Here is a 14626-nt window from a genome sequence, read left to right as displayed (position 1 = left end):
AGGTCCTTGTGTAATTGTAATGTGATATTGTACCCCCTAGCTCGATTGTCTATTGTTTGTAATCTATGTATGCTTGTGTTCCCTTATGTGCTTTATGTATTGATTTGTTATTAATAAAACTTTTTAAATTTTTATTTAAAAATAAAAAGAGACTATGCGAATCTCTCATAACCACATTAATACCACTGCAGGCTGACATTCATCGAGATTTGGTGACATTAATGGAGAATGCTCAAATGACTTTCTGTAATTAAAGTTACTACATGTTTTTTTTTCACAAGCTATATCTCCATCAACAATGTAATGTTGCACAGAAGTTGTTTGTATATCGTTGTACACAAGATAACGCCAGTGAGACATGTTTTGAATGATAGCTTTATGTAGCTGGGCGACTGTGATAAAACCGGGGTTTTAAAGAGGCAGAAACTTACGCGCATCTGCTTCCAAGATGTTTCATCACTTCAAAGTTATTTATCAACAACTCTCGAGCAAATATTTTAACAAACTACAATGTAAAATAATATCTGAATTATAATCCCTTACCAGCTAACCCCCACAAATTGTTCGAGGGAATGCTTATTGTTGGCCATCTCATGTTCGACACACATGGCTGCTGTAAACATAGAAATGCAGCATGATAGCTTCTAGCTAACGTTAGCTGTCAAACTATTTGTCTAGTGAAATAAGAGTGAAACAAACGTGGTTGAAGATCGTTTAATACTCATATTGGTAAGTGGCTATAGCTAACTAGCTACTGTGTCTTTATATGTGTGGCCTTTATGGTGTTGTTAGCTAGAGAAGTCAGCCAGCTAGCCGTTGCTAACTAGCAACTGTGACCAGACAGCTTAAGTAGAAATCAGGCTGGGATAGGGTTGTTAAACTGTTTTGGTGATGGTAAAGGTGATTTTACAACTTATAACGGAGCAAATGTTCCATCATGGCTCCCAATTTTGGGAGCTCTGCAGTCCAACCTTAGCAACTATGGGTCAGGCTGCGCTTCGTTGAGGAAGGAGAGGTGCCTAGTACTAGAGTATGTGGCTGAAAACCTATAGTTCGATCACTGCTGCAGACGACTATTCCTACATAACCCTCCCAAATCGGCGCAACGAAAATGCACATGAGCAGAAATGGAGTGATTGGGAAGCGGAGTCCCCATTTAACGTGGACGAGAAGGCTATACCTTTGAAGTAGAGGAAGAGTTTCTGACCATGACAGAGTTGTATCTGCAACGCTATTGCACTCTACTTCAGCCTGCCACGAAACCAGTAGACAACATTGGGATATGGGTATGGCCTAAGGGGGTACAAGGTCCGGACCAAAAGAGGAACTGATGGTGAAGCTGTTGTGATCCCTAACAACATCCTGCTGGGGCCACACAGCAGCAGAATATTCTACCCAGGACAGACCACCCGCTGCTATATCTGTGATGCCATGGACCACCAGGTGAAGGATTGCATGAGATGTGTGCTGGAGATGCAGTGAGTTCAGCCACAAGTCCAGAGACTGCACGAGTGAAAGCAAGTGCACACCCTGCAATGGTGATGGGCTCACCTACTTCAACTGTCCACAAGCCTACAGCAACAGAGCAAAGAACAGTGGAAGGGTAGCAGAAACTGAAATGCAACAACCAATGCAGCCAGTAGACGAGCCACAGATCCCACAGCACGTCCCCAAACAAGATGAACAGCAGAGAGGTGGGGAAGAGGAGGACAAGGGAACCGAGAGGTCAAGAAGAGAAACATCACAAACCCAAGAGCAACAGCCACAATGAGGAGAACAATGACAGCTTCGAGTCTTCAGGGAAGAGCCATGACAAGACACTTCCCTCCCTGATGACACAGGTCCTGCAGCAGACTGGTCCACTCAAATAGAGGCTCATGATGACGATCCACCAAACCTTGCCAGTACTCCGGCCACCTCCCACCTCCCTAGTGGCTACCCTCCTCTGCCCCCAGACACTTCCAGCTCCAATGAAGGTACCCATCCATCAAAAAGTGGTAAGAAATAGCCTGTCTCTTCCCCTCAGGAAAAGGGGACCACAAAAAAGACTTTGAAAAGAGATATAAAAAACAGCCCTCAATGAGTATCATTAACTAAAAAGGCCATTAACAACTGTATACAAGCAAAATTACAAGCATAACTTTTTTATCAGTAGTGGTCTGTCATCTAATATTTCTAAATGTATGAACAGTTCAGGTGATTATCTGTCCAACAAATGTCAGTATTTATCTTTGAAATGTCTGCCTTCTATTATGCAATGTGTATTTCAAAAAATATTGTCACGTTATTAATTATTGAAAGATTATATTAAAACTTAAACAAACTACAACAAAAACAATTATATATGATAAAAATAACCTATCTGTATCTCATAAACAAGAAAAGTAAATGTGAGTCTGTGTGTCTGTCATTTAGTGTCTGTATTTCAGTGAGAGAGTTCTTGATGAATAAACCCCATATCCCTGCCTCTCAATCTCTTCCTCCCACAGACAAGCCTGTGTCTTCTCTCCAGCTGTGACTGCGATGGAGGAGGTGTCTCTGAGAGTGCTGCCAATGGACCCAGCAGACCGGGGAACCCAGAGGGTCAGACTGGGCCCAGGGCTGATGTCCTCCCTGGGGTTGGGGCTGGGCTCTCCTGTTCTGGTGGCTCTGTCTGGAGGGTCCTGTCTCTGTACTGCCTGGCCCAGGCCTGACCTGGCTGACGGATTCATACAGATAGACATGAAATGTTGTTCTTCAAATCTTATCTTAAACAAAGCTACACCCACACACCTCAGCCTACCCCTAACCCCCAGCCCTAACCCTAGCCCCAGCTCTAGCCCACTTCCCCCCAGCCCATGCCTAAGTCCTAGTCTCACCCCAGTCTCCTGCCCCAAGCTGAAAGGCATCCGAATAACAGTGGTGGTTCAGAGTGTGGAGTTCCGGAAAACCACCCCTCCCAGTTTCATCCATGAACTAGTGAAGGACATGCTGAAAGGGACATATGTCCACCAGAAGCACGTGATAGATGTGGGTGACTATGACACGGACATTAAACTGATCGTCATTGAGAGCCTGAACCCAGAGTCCACCGTGACTGGTTTGGTTACATCTAAGACAGGGGTGGAAATAACGGGGACGAGGACCCTCCGGTATTACAGAGGACAGCTCCAGGAGCAGCCCCAGGTCCTGCTGGGTGGACTGGAAGAGGTGAGGACCCAGGAAGAGGCTGCTTCTCAATAATGTACAGTGACGTCTTCTCCTGTCCTCAATAATGTACAGTGACGTCTTCTCCTGTCCTCAATAATGTACAGTGACGTCTTCTCCTGTCCTCCTCAATAATGTACAGTGACGTCTTCTCCTGTCCTCAATAATGTACAGTGATGTCTTCTCCTGTCCTCAATAATGTACAGTGACGTCTTCTCCTGTCCTCAATGTACAGTGACGTCTTCTCCTGTCCTCCTCAATAATGTACAGTGACGTCTTCTCCTGTCCTCCTCCTCAATAATCTACAGTGACGTCTTCTCCTGTCCTCAATAATCTACAGTGACGTCTTCTCCTGTCCTCAATAATCTACAGTGACGTCTTCTCCTGTCCTCCTTCTCAATAATCTACAGTGACGTCTTCTCCTGTCCTCAATGTACAGTGACGTCTTCTCCTGTCCTCAATAATGTACATTGACGTCTTCTCCTGTCCTCAATAATGTACAGTGACGTCTTCTCCTGTCCTCAATAATGTACAGTGACTTCTTCTCCTGTCCTCAATAATGTACAGTGACGTCTTCTCCTGTCCACCTCAATAATGTACAGTGACGTCTTCTCCTGTCCTCCTCAATAATCTACAGTGACGTCTTCTCCTGTCCTCCTTCTCAATAATGTACAGTGACGTCTTCTCCTGTCCTCAATGTACAGTGACGTCTTCTCCTGTCCTCAATAATGTACAGTGACGTCTTCTCCTGTCCTCAATGTACAGTGACGTCTTCTCCTGTCCTCAATGTACAGTGACGTCTTCTCCTGTCCTCAATAATCTACAGTGACGTCTTCTCCTGTCCTCAATAATCTACAGTGACGTCTTCTCCTGTCCTCAATAATCTACAGTGACGTCTTCTCCTGTCCTCAATAATCTACAGTGACGTCTTCTCCTGTCCTCAATAATCTACAGTGACGTCTTCTCCTGTCCTCAATAATCTACAGTGACGTCTTCTCCTGTCCTCAATAATCTACAGTGACGTCTTCTCCTGTCCTCAATAATGTACAGTGACGTCTTCTCCTGTCCTCCTCAATAATGTACAGCGACGTCTTCTCCTGTCCTCAATAATGTACAGTGACGTCTTCTCCTGTCCTCCTTCTCAATAGTCATTTTCAATTGTCACATGTGACTCAGTAGGTGAAAGCAATATGGACTCTAGGATGCCTCTTGAATCTTTTTTCTCTTATCCTGAAGTCTTCAGTTAGTCAGTGGAGTTGGAGGAGAGGAGACAAGTGGAGGAAGTCACTGTAGACTATTGAGGTGGAGAGAAAGATTCTTCAGTGTCTATAATCATGTCTTCATTGTCTGCGATTCCAGGTGTCAGCGTCTCTGAGAGAGATGTTGCACCTGCCTCTGCAGTACCCTGCTACCCTGGGCTCCCTGGGTCTCTCCTGCCCCAGAGGAGTGCTCCTTGCTGGGCCGCCGGGGGTCGGAAAGACCCTGCTGGTCCGCTGCCTGGTGGGGGAGGTGGGGGCCAGCCTGATCACAGTCAGAGGACCAGAGGTAAGAGGACATATATACACACATATAAACATGAACGCACACACAGTCACATAGATATGCATGCACATACACACACAGTATTACACAACACACACTTGAATACTTGCTTACTTGAAGCTAGATTTACCCAGCCTTCTTACATATGTTGTTTAGCTTGTTTGCTTGATGATACACAATACACACACATACTGGCTGAATGTAATTGGACTTTACCTTGCCTCCTCCACACCCCAGGTAGTGGGGTCTCGGCCAGGGGAAAGTGAGGAGAGGTTGCGGGCGGTGTTTGGTCGGGCGCGGGCAGCGGCAGAGGAAGGGCCTTGTGTGTTGTTCCTGGATGAGCTGGACTCTCTCTGTCCCAGACGGACTGGATCCTCCGCACCCGAGAACCGGCTGGTCGCTCAACTGCTCACGCTCATGGACGGCATGGACCAATCAGATCGCTTCCTCATCGTAGGAGCCACTAATCAGCCAGACAGCTTGGACCCGGCGCTACGGAGGCCCGGGAGGTTCGACAGAGAGGTGACTTAATGTTGTTATTCAAACTTAATTCAAAGCAGAAAGTTCCACAGAAGGCACAGTAATGAGTGTGTTGGTCTGTTCAGTAACATTCTATCCTGTGCCTGTTGCCTCCAGGCAGTCATTGGTGCAGCAGTAGTTATCCATCCTCTCTCTGTTGTCCAGGTGGTTATCGGTTCCCCCACAGCACAGCAGTAGTTGTCCATCCTGTCTGTTATGTTTCCTCTCTCTCTCTCTCTCTGTTGTCCAGGTGGTTATCAGTGCCCCCACAGCACAGCAGTAGTTGTCCATCCTGTCTGTAATGTTTCCTCTCTCTCTCTCTGTTGTCCAGGTGGTTATCAGTGCCCCCACAGCACAGCAGTAGTTATCCATCCTGTCTGTTATGTTTCCTCTCTCTCTCTCTCTGTTGTCCAGGTGGTTATCGGTGCCCCCACAGCACAGCAGTAGTTATCCATCCTGTCTGTAATGTTTCCTCTCTCTCTCTCTCTGTTGTCCAGGTGGTTATCGGTGCCCCCACAGCACAGCAGTAGTTATCCATCCTGTCTGTAATGTTTCCTCTCTCTCTCTCTGTTGTCCAGGTGGTTATCGGTGCCCCCACAGCACAGCAGTAGTTATCCATCCTGTCTGTTATGTTTCCTCTCTCTCTCTCTCTCTGTTGTCCAGGTGGTTATCGGTGCCCCCACAGCACAGCAGTAGTTATCCATCCTGTCTGTTATGTTTCCTCTCTCTCTCTCTCTCTGTTGTCCAGGTGGTTATCAGTGCCCCCACAGCACAGCAGTAGTTATCCATCCTGTCTGTTATGTTTCCTCTCTCTCTCTCTCTCTGTTGTCCAGGTGGTTATCAGTGCCCCCACAGCACAGCAGTAGTTATCCATCCTGTCTGTAATGTTTCCTCTCTCTCTCTCTGTTGTCCAGGTGGTTATCGGTGCCCCCACAGCACAGCAGTAGTTATCCATCCTGTCTGTTATGTTTCCTCTCTCTCTCTGTTGTCCAGGTGGTTATCGGTGCCCCCACAGCACAGCAGTAGTTATCCATCCTGTCTGTTATGTTTCCTCTCTCTCTCTCTCTGTTGTCCAGGTGGTTATCGGTGCCCCCACAGCACAGCAGTAGTTGTCTATCCTGTCTGTTGTCCAGGTGGTTATCGGTGCCCCCACAGCACAGCAGTAGTTATCCATCCTGTCTGTTATGTTTCCTCTCTCTCTCTCTCTGTTGTCCAGGTGGTTATCAGTGCCCCCACAGCACAGCAGTAGTTATCCATCCTGTCTGTAATGTTTCCTCTCTCTCTCTCTCTGTTGTCCAGGTGGTTATCGGTGCCCCCACAGCACAGCAGTAGTTATCCATCCTGTCTGTTATGTTTCCTCTCTCTCTCTCTCTGTTGTCCAGGTGGTTATCGGTGCCCCCACAGCACAGCAGTAGTTATCCATCCTGTCTGTTATGTTTCCTCTCTCTCTCTCTCTGTTGTCCAGGTGGTTATCGGTGCCCCCACAGCACAGCAGTAGTTATCCATCCTGTCTGTAATGTTTCCTCTCTCTCTCTCTCTCTGTTGTCCAGGTGGTTATCGGTGCCCCCACAGCACAGCAGTAGTTATCCATCCTGTCTGTAATGTTTCCTCTCTCTCTCTCTGTTGTCCAGGTGGTTATCAGTGCCCCCACAGCACAGCAGTAGTTATCCATCCTGTCTGTAATGTTTCCTCTCTCTCTCTCTCTCTCTGTTGTCCAGGTGGTTATCGGTGCCCCCACAGCACAGCAGTAGTTGTCCATCCTGTCTGTTATGTTTCCTCTCTCTCTCTGTCTGTTGTCCAGGTGGTTATCGGTGCCCCCACAGCACAGCAGTAGTTATCCATCCTGTCTGTTATGTTTCCTCTCTCTCTCTCTCTCTGTTGTCCAGGTGGTTATCGGTGCCCCCACAGCACAGCAGTAGTTGTCCATCCTGTCTGTAATGTTTCCTCTCTCTCTCTCTCTGTTGTCCAGGTGGTTATCGGTGCCCCCACAGCACAGCAGTAGTTATCCATCCTGTCTGTTATGTTTCCTCTCTCTCTCTCTCTGTTGTCCAGGTGGTTATCGGTGCCCCCACAGCACAGCAGTAGTTATCCATCCTGTCTGTAATGTTTCCTCTCTCTCTCTCTGTTGTCCAGGTGGTTATCGGTGCCCCCACAGCACAGCAGTAGTTATCCATCCTGTCTGTAATGTTTCCTCTCTCTCTCTCTGTTGTCCAGGTGGTTATCGGTGCCCCCACAGCACAGCAGTAGTTATCCATCCTGTCTGTTATGTTTCCTCTCTCTCTCTCTCTCTGTTGTCCAGGTGGTTATCGGTGCCCCCACAGCACAGCAGTAGTTGTCCATCCTGTCTGTAATGTTTCCTCTCTCTCTCTCTCTGTTGTCCAGGTGGTTATCGGTGCCCCCACAGCACAGCAGTAGTTATCCATCCTGTCTGTTATGTTTCCTCTCTCTCTCTCTCTGTTGTCCAGGTGGTTATCGGTGCCCCCACAGCACAGCAGTAGTTATCCATCCTGTCTGTAATGTTTCCTCTCTCTCTCTCTCTGTTGTCCAGGTGGTTATCGGTGCCCCCACAGCACAGCAGTAGTTGTCCATCCTGTCTGTAATGTTTCCTCTCTCTCTCTCTGTTGTCCAGGTGGTTATCAGTGCCCCCACAGCACAGCAGTAGTTGTCCATCCTGTCTGTAATGTTTCCTCTCTCTCTGTTGTCCAGGTGGTTATCAGTGCCCCCACAGCACAGCAGTAGTTATCCATCCTGTCTGTAATGTTTCCTCTCTCTCTCTCTCTGTTGTCCAGGTGGTTATCGGTGCCCCCACAGCACAGCAGTAGTTATCCATCCTGTCTGTTATGTTTCCTCTCTCTCTCTCTCTCTGTTGTCCAGGTGGTTATCAGTGCCCCCACAGCACAGCAGTAGTTGTCCATCCTGTCTGTAATGTTTCCTCTCTCTCTCTCTCTGTTGTCCAGGTGGTTATCGGTGCCCCCACAGCACAGCAGTAGTTATCCATCCTGTCTGTTATGTTTCCTCTCTCTCTCTCTCTGTTGTCCAGGTGGTTATCAGTGCCCCCACAGCACAGCAGTAGTTATCCATCCTGTCTGTTATGTTTCCTCTCTCTCTCTCTGTTGTCCAGGTGGTTATCAGTGCCCCCACAGCACAGCAGTAGTTATCCATCCTGTCTGTTATGTTTCCTCTCTCTCTCTCTCTCTGTTGTCCAGGTGGTTATCGGTGCCCCCACAGCACAGCAGTAGTTATCCATCCTGTCTGTTATGTTTCCTCTCTCTCTCTCTCTCTCTGTTGTCCAGGTGGTTATCGGTGCCCCCACAGCACAGCAGTAGTTATCCATCCTGTCTGTAATGTTTCCTCTCTCTCTCTCTGTTGTCCAGGTGGTTATCAGTGCCCCCACAGCACAGCAGTAGTTATCCATCCTGTCTGTTATGTTTCCTCTCTCTCTCTCTCTGTTGTCCAGGTGGTTATCAGTGCCCCCACAGCACAGCAGTAGTTATCCATCCTGTCTGTTATGTTTCCTCTCTCTCTCTCTCTGTTGTCCAGGTGGTTATCGGTGCCCCCACAGCACAGCAGTAGTTATCCATCCTGTCTGTTATGTTTCCTCTCTCTCTCTCTCTGTTGTCCAGGTGGTTATCAGTGCCCCCACAGCACAGCAGTAGTTATCCATCCTGTCTGTTATGTTTCCTCTCTCTCTCTCTCTGTTGTCCAGGTGGTTATCAGTGCCCCCACAGCACAGCAGTAGTTATCCATCCTGTCTGTTATGTTTCCTCTCTCTCTCTCTCTGTTGTCCAGGTGGTTATCGGTGCCCCCACAGCACAGCAGTAGTTATCCATCCTGTCTGTTATGTTTCCTCTCTCTCTCTCTCTCTGTTGTCCAGGTGGTTATCGGTGCCCCCACAGCACAGCAGTAGTTATCCATCCTGTCTTATGTTTCCTCTCTCTCTCTCTCTCTCTCTGTTGTCCAGGTGGTTATCGGTGCCCCCACAGCACAGCAGTAGTTATCCATCCTGTCTTATGTTTCCTCTCTCTCTCTCTCTCTGTTGTCCAGGTGGTTATCGGTGCCCCCACAGCACAGCAGTAGTTATCCATCCTGTCTGTTATGTTTCCTCTCTCTCTCTCTCTGTTGTCCAGGTGGTTATCAGTGCCCCCACAGCACAGCAGTAGTTATCCATCCTGTCTGTTATGTTTCCTCTCTCTCTCTCTGTTGTCCAGGTGGTTATCGGTTCCCCCACAGCACAGCAGCGGTTGTCCATCCTGTCTGTTATGTTTCCTCTCTCTCTCTCTGTTGTCCAGGTGGTTATCGGTTCCCCCACAGCACAGCAGCGGTTGTCCATCCTGTCAGTGCTGTGCCAGGCCATGCCAGTGTGTGTCAGTGTGGACTGGGCAGAGCTGGCCCAGAGGACTACAGGATATGTGGGTGCTGACCTCAGTGCTCTCTGCCGTGAGGCTGCCATGCTGGCTATACGACACAACACACCGGTAAGCATAGACACACACACTGTAAAGTCAGCTCATATTGGTCCTTTGAGCCGGATCATCCACACACACACACACACACCTGTTCTAACTTCTATCTAGGTTATTGTCATTGAGATAGTCTTAACATTATTGACTCCTGCTGTGTGTTGTGTATGTTGTCAGGGTTCAGGGGAGCAGGCTATCACCATGGAACACTTCCTGTCTGCCCTGAAGACTGTCCGTCCATCCTGTCTGAGAGGCAGTCTGGGACGGACAGACCTCCCAGCCGTCTCCTGGGAACAGATAGGAGGCCTGGAGGAAGTCAAAGTCAAACTACAACAGGTACTGGTGGAACTATACTGGGAAAACAGTAGCATTCATTCATTCATTCGACCAACACTGAAGAGCAGCAGGCTGCTGCTCCAGTTTCAACTGTTCTGCCTTATTAATATTCGACCATGCTGGTCATTTATGAACATTTGAACATCTTGACCATGTTCTGTTATAATCTCCACCCGGCACAGCCAGAAGAGGACTGGCCACCCCACATAGCCTGGTTCCTCTCTAGGTTTCTTCCTAGGTTTTGGCCTTTCTAGGGAGTTTTTCCTAGCCACCGTGCTTCTACACCTGCATTGCTTGCTGTTTGGGGTTTTAGGCTGGGTTTCTGTACAGCACTTTGAGATATCAGCTGATGTACGAAGGGCTATATAAATACATTTGATTTGATTTGAATAACAGATATACAGCTCTGCTCCAAAGTAGTGCACTAGAGAGTAAGGTGAATAGGGTGTCATTTGAGACTTCCTGACTTTCTGTTCTCTGTTTCTGGTCCTCCTTGTAGAGTATAGAGTGGCCAATGCGTTACCCGGAGGCGTTTGTGCGTCTGGGTCTGTCCCGTCCCAGGGGGGTGTTGCTGTACGGTCCCCCAGGCTGTGCTAAGACCACCCTGGTCAGGGCTGCAGCTACCTCCTCCCATTGCTCCTTCCTGTCAGTCAGCGGGGCTGACCTCTACTCTCCATATGTAGGAGATTCGGAGAAGGCCCTGGCTCAGGTAGGGTAGGGGTTTGGAGAGCCCCTCGTCTTAACTGAATGTTCCTATTGTTCTTGTACTAGCATGCAGTGTTAGACATTTTCTGAAGCAGTTCAACTTTGTTATTTGGAGGAATGTTGCTGTCATGCTTTAATCAATAGAATCACTTTGGTAGATGTTATTGTGTGTATGTCAATAACCTTGTGGTGTGTTCCTGTATGTAGCTCTTTCGTCAGGCGCGGGCCTGCGCTCCCTCCATCCTGTTCCTGGATGAGGTGGACTCTCTGATTGGCTCCCGGTCAGAAGGCCATGTCCCTCAGAGTGCCCAGACCCGCCTCCTGTCTGTGCTGCTGAATGAGCTGGACGGGGTAGGCTTTAGGACCCTGGAGAGGCGAGGAGCAGGGAAGACCCTACAGGCTGAGGGAGTGGAGCACCACCAGCAACAGGAACATGTCAGACATTACATCCTACTACTAGAGCACCAATCAACACATACACCATATAATCACACAAAAAACATACACACCAACAGCACACTTTATATGTAGATTCTGCTCAGAATCACTGAATTACAAATCACTTAAAGAGTAGCGATTCTGAGCTTCACATTGCTCAAACTGATCGCCTCAAACGTCCTGACAATCGCTACTGTCGTTGTTAACATGATGTCCTGTCTGCCCTCCCTGTCAGTTGGAGTACCAGGAGGTGTGTAACAAGGAAGTGATGATCGTAGCGGCCACTAACAGACCAGACTCTCTGGACAGTGCCCTCCTAAGGCCTGGAAGACTGGACCAGATCATCTATGTACCCCCACCTGACCTACAGGTATCTATTACCACCTTCACCTGACCTACAGGTAACTATTACCACCTTCACCTGACCTACAGGTAACTATTACCACCTTCACCTGACCTACAGGTAACAATTACCACCTTCACCTGACCTACAGGTAACTATTACCACCTTCACCTGACCTACAGGTAACTATTACCACCTTCACCTGACCTACAGGTAACAATTACCACCTTCACCTGACCTACAGGTAACAATTACCACCTTCACCTGACCTACAGGTAACTACTACCACCTTCACCTGACCTACAGGTAACTACTACCACCTTCACCTGACCTACAGGTAACTATTACCACCTTCACCTGACCTACAGGTAACTATTACCACCTTCACCTGACCTACAGGTAACTATTACCACCTTCACCTGACCTACAGGTAACTATTACCACCTTCACCTGACCTACAGGTATCTATTACCACCTTCACCTGACCTACAGGTATATATTACCGCCTTCACCTGAACTGATCATCCCTCTGATCTCACCCCCTCCAGGCGCGTGTGTCCATCCTGCAGGTGTGTACAGAGAAGATGCCCCTGGATGATGATGTGTGTCTGGAGGAGCTGGCTAGACACACTGACCTTTACTCTGGAGCAGACCTGGAGAACCTGTGCAGAGAGGTACAGAGTACCAAAACACACCTCCCCTGTAAATACAACATACTGTACCTGTCCCTTTAAACCTTCACAATGAGGTACAGAGTATACCAATACACCTGTCCCTTTAATCCTTCACAATGAGGTACAGAGTACACCAATACACCTGTACCTAAAGTATAGACACTGCCTTCACCAGTCACCTTTAGAAATGGCATGTTTTAACGATAGGAGAGATTCAGCAACGTGTTTGTTTCTACCATAGAATGAGAGCTGCGGGGGTTTAACTGTAATGTTGTCTGCAGGCAGCTCTGTTGACGCTCCAGGATGAAAGTATGGAAGCTTCTAGTATCAAACACCGATACTTCCTCCAGTCTTTACAGAGGATGACTCCCTCTCTTTCGACCCAGCAACTACAGACATACAAAAACCTCTTCAGATGACCAACTATAGACCCACCCCATCAGATGATGCCTCGGACTTGGAAAAAAAAAAGTCATTGTTTCCTTTCCTTTTTTGGGGGTCTGTTGGCTGTTTATGGTGATGAGTTGACGGTATGTAGGCCTAATTACATTAGTACATTGAGATGATTGTAATACATCAGCACAAGCAGGATCTCCACTCCAGTCCTCCAACAACACACACTTAATGTAGCCCGTACAAAACACCTGATTCAACTTTAAGGGCTTGATGATTAGAATCAGGTGTGCATGTCCAGAACCACAACAAAAATATACACTGTTGGTGTAACTAGAGGACCAGAGGTCAGAAACTGCTCGTTCATGGTCTTGTCCAGGGAGTCAATGTCAGGAACCCCCAACCTGGGAAAACCGGTGCCCCAGGGACCCCCTTCCTGATTCACTCTGTCTTATTGGGTAAAGGATCATGGCCAGGCAAAGTCATTGAAATGTTTTGACCTCCCCACAGTTAATGAAATACAAGTGTGAACTTTAAGTATATTTTAGCTAGAAAAGGTAACTCAAAGTATACTGTTCAAAAAAATAAAGGGAACACTTAAACACAATGTAACTCCAAGTCAATCACACTTCTGTGAAATCAAACTGTCCACTTAGGAAGCAACACTGATTGACAATACATTTCACATGCTGTTGTGCAAATGGAATAGACAACAGGTGGAAATTATAGGCAATTAGCAAGACACCCCAATAAAGGAGTGGTTCTGCAGGTGGTGACCACAGACCACTTCTCAGTTCCTATGCTTCCTGGCTGATGTTTTGGTCACTTTTGAATGCTGGCGGTGCTTTCACTCTAGTGGTAGCATGAGACGGAGTCTATAACCCACACAAGTGGCTCAGGTAGTGCAGCTCATCCAGGATGGCACATCAATGTGAGCTGTGGCAAGAAGGTTTGCTGTGTCTGTCAGCGTAGTGTCCAGAGCATGGAGGCGCTACCAGGAGACGTGGAGGAGGGCAACAACCCAGCAGCAGGACCGCTACCTCCGCCTTTGTGCAAGGAGGACCACTGCCAGAGCCCTGCAAAATGACCTCCAGCAGGCCACAAATGTGCATGTGTCTGCTCAAACGGTCAGAAACAGACTCCATGAGGGTGGTATGAGGGCCCGACGTCCACAGGTGGGAGTTGTGCTTACAGCCCAACACCGTGCAGGACGTTTGGCATTTGCCAGAGAACACCAAGATTGGCAAATTCGCCACTGGCGCCCTGTGCTCTTCACAGATGAAAGCAGGTTCACACTGAGCAGATGTGACAGTCTAGAGACGCCATGGAGAACGTTCTGCTGCCTGCAACATCCTCCAGCATGACCGGTTTGGCGGTGGGTCAGTCATGGTGTGGCATTTCTTTGGGGGGCCGCACAGCCCTCCATGTGCTCGCCAGAGGTAGCCTGACTGCCATTAGGTACCGAGATGAGATCCTCAGACCCCTTGTGAGACCATATGCTGGTGTGGTTGGCCCTGGGTTCCTCCTACTGCAAGACAATGCTAGACCTCATGTGGCTGGAGTGTGTCAGCAGTTCCTGCAAGAGGAAGGCATTGATGCTATGGACTGGCCCGCCCGTTCCCCAGACCTGAATCCAATTGAGCACATCTGGGACATCATGTCTCGCTCCATCCACCAACGCCACGTTGCACCAGACTGTCCAGGAGTTCGTGGATGCTTTAGTCCAGGTCTGGGAGGAGATCCCTCAGGAGACCATCCGCCACCTCATCAGGAGCATGCCCAGGCGTTGTAGGGAGGTCATACAGGCACGTGGAGGCCACACACACTACTGAGCCTCATTTTGACTTGTTTTAAGGGCATTACATCAAAGTTGGATCAGCCTAATTTTGAGTGTGACTCCAAATCCAGACCTCCATGGGTTGGTAAATTTGATTTCCATTGATAATGTGTGATTTTGTTGTCAGCACATTCAACTATGTAAAGAAAAAGTATTTAATAATATTTCATTCAGATCTAGGATGTGTTATTTT

General features: G+C 48.1%; 1 protein-coding gene across 3 annotated transcripts; it reads left to right on the top strand.

The window, feature by feature from the left end:
• Nucleotides 1-598: 598 nt before the first annotated feature.
• LOC139411644 (AFG2 AAA ATPase homolog B) lies at nucleotides 599-12658 on the top strand. Of its 3 annotated transcripts, none has more exons than XM_071158248.1 (11): nucleotides 599-729; nucleotides 2490-3189; nucleotides 4546-4731; nucleotides 4966-5250; nucleotides 9537-9722; nucleotides 9885-10043; nucleotides 10543-10752; nucleotides 10956-11183; nucleotides 11422-11556; nucleotides 12078-12203; nucleotides 12489-12658. In XM_071158248.1, exons 2-11 carry the CDS (start codon nucleotides 2524-2526, stop codon nucleotides 12495-12497), a joined length of 2190 nt encoding a protein of 729 aa, XP_071014349.1. In that variant the 5' UTR covers nucleotides 599-729; nucleotides 2490-2523; the 3' UTR covers nucleotides 12498-12658. The 3 variants fall into 3 exon arrangements, with proteins under 3 accessions (XP_071014349.1, XP_071014347.1, XP_071014348.1); XM_071158246.1 differs by having other exon boundaries at nucleotides 12485-12658; XM_071158247.1 differs by lacking the exon at nucleotides 599-729 and adding an exon at nucleotides 1828-1997 and having other exon boundaries at nucleotides 12485-12658.
• The last annotated feature ends 1968 nt before the right edge of the window (nucleotides 12659-14626 follow it).

The sequence above is a fragment of the Oncorhynchus clarkii genome, chromosome 6 (genome assembly GCF_045791955.1).
Source record: "Oncorhynchus clarkii lewisi isolate Uvic-CL-2024 chromosome 6, UVic_Ocla_1.0, whole genome shotgun sequence".
NCBI lineage: Eukaryota > Metazoa > Chordata > Actinopteri > Salmoniformes > Salmonidae > Oncorhynchus > Oncorhynchus clarkii.
Note: the sequence above shows the minus strand (reverse complement) of the source record. Positions and strands in the feature narration are given on the sequence as shown.